Genomic DNA, 10,804 nt, shown 5'->3' on the forward strand with positions numbered 1-10,804 from the left:
TGGGAGGCTCCTTGATCTCTCTGCCCCTGTTTCCTCATCTGAAACATGGAAAATAACAATAACACTTAGTGGGTTATCCGATGGATTAAGTAAATTCGTATCCAAAACTAAGCTCTTAGAACCATGCCTGGTACATGGTAAGTGCTCAGTAAATATCAGTCATCACTCCCAGGGAAAGAGGTTTTGAACCCCTACATAAGCATCTGTGCTCCAGTAAATGCTTTTCTGAGTTGTCTCTCTCTGCCCGTAAGACTGGCATCCTGGCTCTGAGCTGAGGAGGTGGAGAGCCCACACGTACTGCTGGGCCTGATAGCTTTCTCAATTCCCCAGCGGAGGTGTTATCTCCTCCCGGCACAACCACTTCCTTTTCTGAGAAATGAGCACATCTGTCAGGCTTAGCTTCTGAGAACTAATGGTGAGGGAGGAGGCGGGGGAGGAGAAGCTAGCAGCTGACGGGCAGAGTTGGAAAACGATTAACTTGAAGTTTGCTGTGAGGTTCAAGTTTGCTGTGAGGATGTCTCCAAATATTCCCTAAAGCCCAAATGGCTTAAACCCCCCCGCCCCCATGACACCAACTTCAGCCAGTAACGCGGAGGTCACCCTGCTTTACTAAGTGCTTTCATCTCCTGATCTTACCACCACTACCTTGGGAGGTTGGCGGAGGTCACCCTGCCTTACTAAGTGCTTTCATCTCCTGATCTTACCACCACTACCTTGGGAGGTTGGAGTAGCAGAAACTGAGGCTCCAAAGTGGAGAGGCTTGCTGTGGTGCTCACAGCTGGGCTAGATGGACTGGCGCTGCCCTAGCATAGTGTGGTCACCCATCTCTGCCTCTGCCCTAACTGGGCTGCCTCTCTAAATTGCCCACATCCAAATCCACCCCCACCCCTGGTGGAGGAGAGAGGGCTGTGTTCCTTTCACATTGCTGAAGCCAGTAGCTCCCCCCACCCCCGGGAAAGCCAAGGGAAGTGGATTCCAACCACAAACCTCACTTCCGAGTCTCCGCCTGCATCTCCCTGCCAAGAGAGTGATAAGGCCTCTCCACTTGCCCCATCCCCACTTCCTGCCATCTCCCAGGGATCTCCTAACAAGGCCTCATTTATCTCTTTGGCAGGCATATATCAGCCTCTCCCTCAGGGAAACTGAGGCTAGCAGCAGAAAGTGACTCTGCAAGTGACTCATGGCCTGCCCGTGGGCCATGACAAGGCCAAGGCAAGGTACAGAGCTGATGTACAGCGCTGGCACTTTCCCCGGGCTGCAAGGAGCCCCTTCCTCTTCTCCACCTACCTCTTTCCCAAAATAACCAAGCAGGAAGGAAGTGGTGGGCCTGGGCCATCCAGAGTCACCCTAGAGGAAGGAAGGGCCCGTCTGGCACAAGCACTTGTTCCCCCCACTGAAGCAGGACGGAAGGGTTTCACTTTCCCTCCTGGTCTTCGTCACATCCTTTTCCTGTGGCACCCAGTTCCTCTCAGCTGGCTGGGGGCCAGAGCTCATTCATTCAGCTAGTGGCCTTGGGCAACCTTCCCCCTCCTAGAGGAACTCAGGCTATAGCCCTGGCCCGGAATATGGGGTTTGCTGCTACATATACTGAACCTTGCAGCTGACTTCCCTACATACCCTCTTTGAGCAGGTCTCTTGGTATCTCTGAGTCTCAGTTTTTACCCTGGTGTAGGCCGGGGTTTTCCAGTATGAGAAGTGCATGCACCTGGCCCACTATGGGGCCTTGAAAAGTATCGTCCTTTTGAAAGTGAACACAGTCCCTTTTTGGAGGTTGGAAGCAGACACTGGAGCCAGACTGCCGGTGCAGGCAACCCTGTCACTGTGTGACCTCAGGCAAGTCACAGATGATCTGAGGGCTGCAGGTCCATCAGCGGTATGATGGGTTAACAGCAGTACCCACTGCCCAGCAGTGCAAGACACTTCAATGAACTGATCTTCCGAAAGGGCTGAGAAGAAGAGTGCTTTCCTTGCAGGGTAAGTGCTCAGGAAGCATCTGCTGCCACTGCTACTGTGTAGGTTAGGTTCTCTGTGGGTAGGGACAGCAGGGACTGAGATGGCAGGATCAAACATCAGAATGAGCAAGAGGTCAGAACTCAGACAAATCCTAGTCCTACCATTTCCTAGATAGAGGGTGGGTGAACTTGGAAGCGTCCATTTTCACATCTGTAGAACAAGGCCATTGATAAATGTTAGGGAGTTAAATGAAAATAGTCCTTCATTTAAATGTTCATCTAAAACAGATTCATTTAGGGGCACCTGGGTGGCTCAGTTGGTTGATCGTCTGACTCTTTATTTCAGTTCAGGTCAGGATCTCAGGGTTGTGAGATGGAGCTCCGCAGCCCAGCATCAGGCTCTGTGCTCAGTAGGCACTGGGCTTGAAATTCTCTCCCTCTGCACCGCCACTCCTCCCCGCCCCGCTCCCGCCCTATTTGTGTGAGCTAGCATGCTCTCTCAAATAAATCTTCCACACAAAAAAATTTAGGGGTGTCTGGGTGGGTTAAGCAACTGCCTTCGGCTCAGGTCATGATCCTGGAGTCCCGAGATCAAGTCCTACATTGGGCTCCCTGCTCTGCTTCTCCCTCTTCCTTTCACCCCACTCTGCTCTCTCTTCCTCTCTCTCTCTAGTAAATAAATAAAGTAAATAAATAAAATATTTAAATAAATTTTTAAAAATAAAATAGATTTGGGCGCCTGGGTGGCTCAGTGGGTTAAGCCGCTGCCTTCGGCTCAGGTCATGATCTCAGGGTCCTGGGATCGAGGCCCGCATCAGGCTCTCTGCTCAGCAGGGAGCCTGCTTCCTCCTCCTCCTCTCTCTACCTGCCTCTCTGCCTACTTGTAATCTCTCTCTGTCAAATAAATAAATAAAATCTTTAAAAAAAAAAAAAATAAAATAAAATAGATTTAATTAGGGGGCACCTGGCATGCGACTCTTGATCTTGGGGTTGTGAGTTCAGGCCCCATGTTGGGCATAGAGCTTACTTAAAAAAAATTTACAGGGGCACCTGGCTGGCTCAGTAGGTGGAATGTGTGACTCCTGACTTCAAGGTTGTGAGTTCGAGTTCCATGTCGGGTGTGAGATTACTTAAAAATAAAATCCTTTTTAAAAGTTATAAAATAGATTCATTAAGAATGGCACCTTCTGTGCTCCAGGTACAGCATCCGGTTCTAGAGATACAGGGGGCAAAACCAGACACAGTCTAGTGGGGAAGATAGGACAAAAAAATGACTCAAATGAATGTGGTTATACATGGAATCAGGAATATGGCCTAGTCAAGGTAAAGTGCTTTAGCTCAGTGCTCAACACAACTAAAGCATTCAAGTGTGTAATGAAGGTCAGTTGCCATAATAGCACTTGTTATTATATTATTATTATTTAGCAAGTGAAGATACTGGGCTGCTCAAGGTCACATTAGGAAGCTGCATAGAAACCGAGGTGAGAGAGAAGGGTGGGCATCAGAGGACTGAACAGACTCAAGTAAGCACTGTGCTTCAGCCCCTGGCAGGTTGGGGGGCAGGGCCTGCCTTAGGGGAATTGTTGTGGCCTGCATTCTTCAGTTGGCCTCTGGGCAGAGATCTAACTGTAGTCCGCCTGTGCCTGCCTGGACGGGCCTGGCTGCAGACATGGGTCAGACTTGGTCCCTGCCTACACTGAGCCCCCAGACCGAGGCGGGGAAACCAACACACCAATTGGCCTCAGTTCAGGGACGCTCTGCCTCCCACTCCCACCTCAGGGCCTTTGCACTTGTTGCTACTGCGAAACATGCTCTTTTTTACCCAAGATTTTTGATCCTCCCTTAGCCACTGCCACCTTGACTTCTAGGCTTCACTCCGCTCAAACCTCACTTCTCTGGGGAGACCTTTTCTGACCATTCCTCCTGTATCTTGTCCTTATTCTTGTCCTAATTGCCTTCCCATGACACTTGAATACCACAGCTGTACTCTGTACCTCTTTATGTGCTGTGGCCCCATGGAACACCGCAGACTACTGTAGTGTCCAGGAATTTTTTGCTTTGCCCCACTGGCAGAGATCGTCCTCCATGGAGAGCGTGCAGACTGGAGCGTAAGCTCTGAAAAAGCAGATCTTGCTCGTCGTGTTCACTGCTGTGTCTTCAGTGCTGGGCTCAGAGCAGAGTTTGCACTCCAGAAATATTTATGGTGTGAGTGAGAGTCCAAAACCCTGCAAGCACAAAGGAGACACTCATTGTAGAGTCTCATAAGCTGAGGAGGGGTTGGTACCGAGGAAGATGATGTGGGGAGGGTGACCAGTTAGAGGACACACAGGGTGAGCAACACTTTAGAGTATGTCATGTCGGTCCGTTCCATGTATGTGGCCAGCACTGTTTGTTGGAGGCAGGACCTTGAGAGTGGTCCCACCCTAGGTTTTTCGTGGGGACCCTCCTTCTTGGCTGCCCACCCCCCCCATCCCCGCCTCTGAGGGGCCCTGATGTCAAGTCAGAAGGCAATTCCGAGTCCAAGCTCAACCACAGTTGAGCTGTGTGAAACTATAGAATAGACAGGTGGGTTGGCCTAAATAACTTGTGGGGTCTGCCTGACTGGGGGTCCATGATCCTGCCATGGAGGTCATTAGCCATTGTCCCCAGTGGCCCTGAAAACCCCTGCATGGATCATCCCATGTCAGCAGTCACAGCTTCAGGCCTAGTCCTGAAAGCCTCTGTGACATCAGAGACTTTCCTGCAACCCACCCTTAGGATCTCACCCCCCTGCCCACCATGCCAGCTCTGGCTGAAACTAGTGGGAACCATTGAAGAGCTCTGGGGCTTATCTCTGCTTTTCCAGAACCTGGCTGCCCTGTAATGCTGTTTATTTATCCAGGGCAACCGCCCACTGAGAAAATGGCTGTGTTTGTTTCCAAGTGTGTCGTGTGAACCTTGAGCTAAATATACCACACCACTGCCTCCCCAGCACCCGCCCCGGATACAGCACACCCCATTTTGCTCATGTTCTGTCTGCAAAAGTAGTCACCAGAATCCACAGCCTCTGGAAACCATACTCCCCTCTTCCCCAGGAGGAGGAGCTCCTGAAGAGGAGATGAAGTTTGTCCTGGCCAGGAATGCGCGAGTCAGGGGCTGGGCAGGTCAGAGTCTTGTTCTCTATGACACTGAAATGAGAATGTTCTCTCCACCCTGGAATGACTGTTCCTGGACAGTGAGTGCTTTGTGCCCTTGCAGGGACAGGGCCTGTTTACTCCAACCCAGCCCCAGAGAGGAAAGTTTCCTGTGGCTGCCAGCTGTCTACTTTAGGAAAGTTCCCATCGAGGGAGCCAGGCCTCTCCCACTTTGGCTGCAACCCCAGTGTCCCTGGTTTCTTGTGAGACATTGGGCCCCTTGGGATAGCCAGGTCTTTCTGGCCTTGGTCTCACTTCTCCCATGCTCCCAATGATCCAGGACTCGCCCCCTTGTGGATCCATCTTTTTTGTTACTCCATTTGGGCCTACTTTACTTAGGACCAGAAAAAATTGTAACTCTTAGAAGAATTTTCTTACGGTGTCCACCAGCACCCAGGCTAGCCAGGATGAAGGGGGAAAGATAGGGAATCATATCCACACCCCTGCCCTTCTCTCCCTAGACCCAAGGCTCCCTCTCAGTCCCACCCCACATCCCTCTTCCTAGAATCCATTTTATATTTTTTTAAGATTATTTTTATTTATTTGACAGAGACACAGCAAGAGAGGGAACATACACAGAGGCAGAGGGAGGGGGGAAGCAGGCTCCCCACTGAAAAGGGAGCCCGAGGCGGGGCTCAATCCCAGGATCCTGGGGTCATGACCTGAGCCGAGGGGAGATGCTTAACGACTGAGCCACCCAGGTGCCCCCCTAGAATCCATTTTAACCCTCCTGACAGGACAGATCATCCCAGCCCCACCACATAGGGAAGTGTCCTGCTATAGCATACATCCTTTGGAACAGAGCAGCCCTGGGTTCTGATCCCAGCTCTGCTGCCTATTAGCTAGGGGACTGGTCTTCCCTATCCAGTGTGACAGTGGGGCTCAGATCTACCTGGTGAAGGTGATGGGTAACTGCCTGGCACTTGACAGACTTGTAGTACCTTCACTCGACTCCTATGTTTGTTGAGCACCAGTATGTGCCAGACACTGTTCCAGGCACGGAGCATACAGAGACAAGACAGGATTTCTGCGCTTGTCAAGCCACGCCCAGTGCAGGAGACAAAACAAAAACAAAGTGTCGAATGTGGTTATAAAAAGTGCTGGGAAGAGGGGGCGCCTGGGTGGCTCAGTGGGTTAAGCTGCTGCCTTCAGCTCAGGTCATGATCCCAGGGTCCTGGGATCGAGTCCCACATCAGGCTCTCTGCTCAGCGGGGAACCTGCTTCCTCCTCTCTCTCTCTGCCTGCCTCTCTGCCTACATGTAATCTCTCTCTGTCAAATAAATAAATAAAATCTTTAAAAAAAAAAAAAGTGCTGGGAAGAAAAACAAAGCAAGGTAGAGAGAGATGAGGATGGGTATCATTTTAGAAGAGGTGGCCAAAGCAGGCCTCCCACGGAGATGACATTTGAGCAGATTCAGGAGTGAAATGGGGGAGAGTGAGTGAAGCAGGTGGTGATCTGGGGTCAGGTGCACCAGGGAGGGAGAACTGCGAGCTCCTGAGCAGATGTTCAAGAAAAAGCAAGGAGGCCAGTGTGATGAGTGTGCAGTGGGGAAGGAGGGAGCAGGTCCCTCTTGACCTCACTGGCCATGGTCAGGAGTGGGGACTTTATTCAGCGTGTGATGGGAAGCCTGGGGAAGGCTGAGAGCGTGGGATGAGATGGGAAGGAGAGATGTGGTCGGAATGGAGGGGCTTTTTCTGGTGTTTCTTTCCACAATACCTGGTAAACATTCTGGTAAGGGCTCTAGCTTACTGCTGCCTCCCTAATGGCTTAATAAATATTGAGGAGTGTTTGAGTCATCATGGCCGTTCAGTGCGCATGGCATTCTGCTAGGTACCAGGGATGTGAGCAGAAATGACACCGGCTTTCTAAGTGCAAGGCAAAGCTGTTGGAGTACTTTTAAGCCCAGGCGTGCGGTGGTCTGAACTATGGGCTTTAAAAATCCTCCATGTGGAGCATGAACTGAGTGGGTTAATAAGACCAAAAGCAGGGCCAGGCAGGTCTCACAGTGAGCAGACTGGCCTGGTGGAACTTGGAACCAACTGGAGATGGCAGGTGTTGTCTGAGGGAACAGCCACCCCTCAGCCAGTTGGGACCAAGTGGAAATGAGGACCCATGGGCTCTGTGTTCATTCATCTGTGATCCATTCACACTCTAGATACACACGCTCCCTAGGCCCAGGGGTTCCTGGTCTGTAAATGGGGAGAGACGGCCTGCACTGCAGCATTGTTGGGAGAACTAAAGGACAAATGGGGTGCGAAGCTTACCCATTAAAGGGTGCTGCAGCCCTCCTCTCCCTGCCCCACAGGCTGGCTCCTCCCTAGGCTGCGTAATTTAAGCCACAGCCCCACCTTCCCCATATCATGTGCTTCGCTCCTGACTGTCCTCAGGGCTGAGGGCTGTTGCTCACCTCCTTCTGGGCCCCAAGTCACACCTTGGGGGGGGGGGCAGGGCCTTGGCCTCACAGACCCCATCCCATCCCGGTCCTGCATCAGAGTAGCTGTCCCTCTACTCTGCCCTCTCTGTGTACCCATCACCCGGCCCTCCGTTCTCCGGGGGAAGAAGGAGACACAGGCCAATAGTGTCCAGAGCTGGCCTGCCCTTGAATCACTGGGAATTTAGCCCTGTCCCCTCTCCCTCCCTGCCTCAGTCCCATCACGGGAAGGCTGAGGCCTGCCTAATTGTTCTACACTATGCACAGACTCAACTCCTGGCTTCCAGACCACACACAGGCCAGCTCTCACTAACCTAACGTCCTGTCGCTTCCCTAACCCCCGCCTCTTTCCCACTGCAGGTTCTCCAGTAGCACTTTTTAGCCTGCTTACCTTGGACAAAACCCTTCCCAGCTTTGCACCGTTACCTCAGCAATAATGCTCGTTGACCGTCCCCAGCGGGGTGGCGGGAACCAGGGCGGCCTTGAACCCTTTATCTGACCCAGAGTGGGCATAGATGGCTTTAGTTTTTCAGATCATCACTGCAGGGACACTTGGGTGGCTCTATTGGTTAAGCCTTTGCCTTCAACTCAGGTCATGATCCCAGGGTCCTGGGTCCCTGCTGGGCAGAGAAGCCTGCTTCTCCCTTTCCCACTCCCCCTGCTTGTGTTCCTCTCTCACTGTCTCTCTCTCTCAAATAAATAAAATCAATCTTTTTTTTTTAACTTTTATTAACATAAAATGTATTATTTGGGGGCACCTGGGTGGCTCAGTGGGTTAAGGCCTCTGCTTTCAGCTGGGGTCATGATCCCAGGATTCTGGGATCAAGCCCCGAATCGGGCTCTGCTCAGCGGGGAGCCTGCTTCCTCCTCTCTCTCTGCCTGCTTCTCTGCCTACTTGTGATCTCTGTCTGTCAAATAAATAAATAAATAAAAATCTTTTTTTTAAAAAATATATTATTTGACACAAGGGTATAGGTCTGTGAATCACCTAAAATCAGTCTTTAAATAAATAAATAAAAATAAAAATCTTCAAATCACCATTGCATGCAGGTGGCCGGGCCCCTTCTCCCACCCACCCACATTACTGACAGAGGACTCAAACAGCACCCTCCTTTCTCTTCTCTCCACTACAGGACACTTTCGTGGAACTCTACGGGAACAATGCAGCAGCCGAGAGCCGGAAGGGCCAGGAGCGCTTCAACCGCTGGTTCCTGACAGGCATGACTGTGGCTGGCGTGGTTCTGCTGGGCTCACTCTTCAGTCGGAAATGACCAGACACTGACCACCCACTTACCCTCCCACCCTTGTCCTGCCCCCACCACATCCCTTTGTCCAGCCACCATTGCCACCAGGAGAACCACTACATGCCATCTATGGCCACCTACCCATAACAGGGTTGGGCCTAGACCTGGTCCCCTGCAGTTAGTTTTCTAGAATCTACCATGCTTCTGTGAGAGCTGCCTTCCCCTCACGTCAGTTCTCCTGGCCTCAGAACCCACAAGGTTTCCCCAAAATCTGCCCCATGGAAGATGGCAGGTGTGGGGGTGTTTGTAGCTGGGAGCTGGAGGGCCCTGCCTGGTTGGTGGAAGCCCCCGACCCTTTAGCCTCCCCAAGAATGCTTTCCTGCCAGGGAGCTGGTGAGTTTTCTGACCTTTTTCGCCAGAAGGAGAGAGTAGATTGCCTTCGTTTTGATGTTTGTGGCCTCAGAATTGATCATTCCCCTCCCCTCCCAGGACCTAGGCCCCCCTCCCTTCCATCCCCACTTTCCCAGGAGCCACTTAGGGGCCACTTCTGACTAATTAGGGATTCAAGCTGCTTGGAATAAAGAAATAAGGACCAGGACCCCCTTCCCACCTCTGGCCTGGCCAGAGTCCCTGACCCCAACCCCCGTGTCCTCCAGAAGCCTCTGGCTAGAGGCCAGCCCCACCCGGGAAGGAGGAGGCTGTAGCTGCAGGAAGCGCCCCATGCCAGAGCTGGGGTGGCCCTTGCAGTTTAGCACCACCCCAATTCCTTTCCCTTTCCCCTCCCTTGGCTCCCATGACCGTGACTGAGGGACCAACTGGGCCCAAGGCAGGTGCCCCAGAGCTGTTGATGGCCTCAGCTGCCTCACTTCCTGCAAGAAGATCAGCCTGTGGCATCTTTGCCTTGGGCTGCCGCCCATGGAGTCTAGGGATTTGGGGGGCCTTGGCCCAAAGGTGAAGGGGAGCTACAGGGAGCAGCTGCGGAAGCCCTAGAGTCTTCCCTACCTCAGGCAGGAAGGGCAGGAGGGAGACCCTGATGCACAGGATGAAGGTGAGGGTGGCAGGAGGGGCCAGTCCTACCTGGCCGGATGTGTGCTCCACCCCCACTCAGCCTGGGCCACAGGGCTGCCAAGGTCGGAGTGGCCTGGCCCAGTGTCCTTCAGGCCTCCCTCTCCTCTACTCCACCCATGGCCGCCTGTCTCATCCCTGGGGGTCCCGGCCTACCCCTGGCCATCCCGGGCTCTCTGCTGTACATATTCGAGACTAGTTTTTATTCCTTGTGAAGATGATATACTATTTTTGTTAAGCGTGTCTGTATTTATGTGTGAGGAGCTGCTGGCTTGCTGTGCGTGTGCACGTGGAGAGCTGGTGCCCGGAGACTGAACGGCCTGATGCTCCCTCCCCTGCCCTGGTCTGGGGAAGCCAGCTGGGGGTCCTGGCTCCTGAGGGGCACCTGTCCCCCCCCCAGCCCCCACCCCACACTTGTTCCAGCTCTTTGAAATAGTCTGTGTGAAGGTGAAAGTGCAGTTCGGTAATAAACTGTGTTGACTCAGTGAGCAAAGGGCCTGGGCTCTTGTGTGCCCGGGGCTGGGGAAGGAGGGAGGGGCTGTCCGGCTGGCAGCACATTCTGTGGGGGAGCTGGGCACCACGGCTGGGTCTGCTGCCCTCAAGAGAGGCCTTGGACAAGTCCCTTCTTCAGTTTGGGCCTGAAGTTCTCCACCTGCTCATTGATGGGCTGAGCACTGGGGCACGTGTGAACAGGATGGACACAGTCCCTGCCCTTGGGAACTGACATTCTGGGGGAACAGCCACTCGGCAAGTGTTTACTGAGCCCTGCTCTGCCGAGGCACACTCCTAGGGACTGGTGACCCTGCAGTGAACAGAGCTCTTCATTTATGGAACTTCCATTCTTGGGGAGACACAAATACAAGGATGGGTCTAGCCATTTGAGGGCAAAGGTGGAAGCCAGGTGACCATGGGAAAAGAATGGCAAGACTGATGAAGGA

General features: G+C 52.7%; 1 protein-coding gene across 6 annotated transcripts in view; it reads left to right on the forward strand.

Annotated features, from left to right (window-relative positions):
- The window catches only part of BCL2L1 (BCL2 like 1), a 50,788-nt gene extending 40,434 nt beyond the window's left edge, over positions 1-10,354 (forward strand). For all 6 annotated transcript variants that reach the window (XM_044263281.1, XM_044263279.1, XM_044263282.1 and 3 more), the window contains exon 3: positions 8,691-10,354. In XM_044263281.1, coding sequence (XP_044119216.1) covers positions 8,691-8,828 — 138 coding nt within the window. In that variant the 3' untranslated portion in view covers positions 8,829-10,354. The remainder of the gene's footprint in view (positions 1-8,690) is intronic.
- The last annotated feature ends 450 nt before the right edge of the window (positions 10,355-10,804 follow it).

The sequence above is a fragment of the Neovison vison genome, chromosome 8 (assembly GCF_020171115.1).
Source record: "Neovison vison isolate M4711 chromosome 8, ASM_NN_V1, whole genome shotgun sequence".
Lineage (NCBI taxonomy): Eukaryota > Metazoa > Chordata > Mammalia > Carnivora > Mustelidae > Neogale > Neogale vison.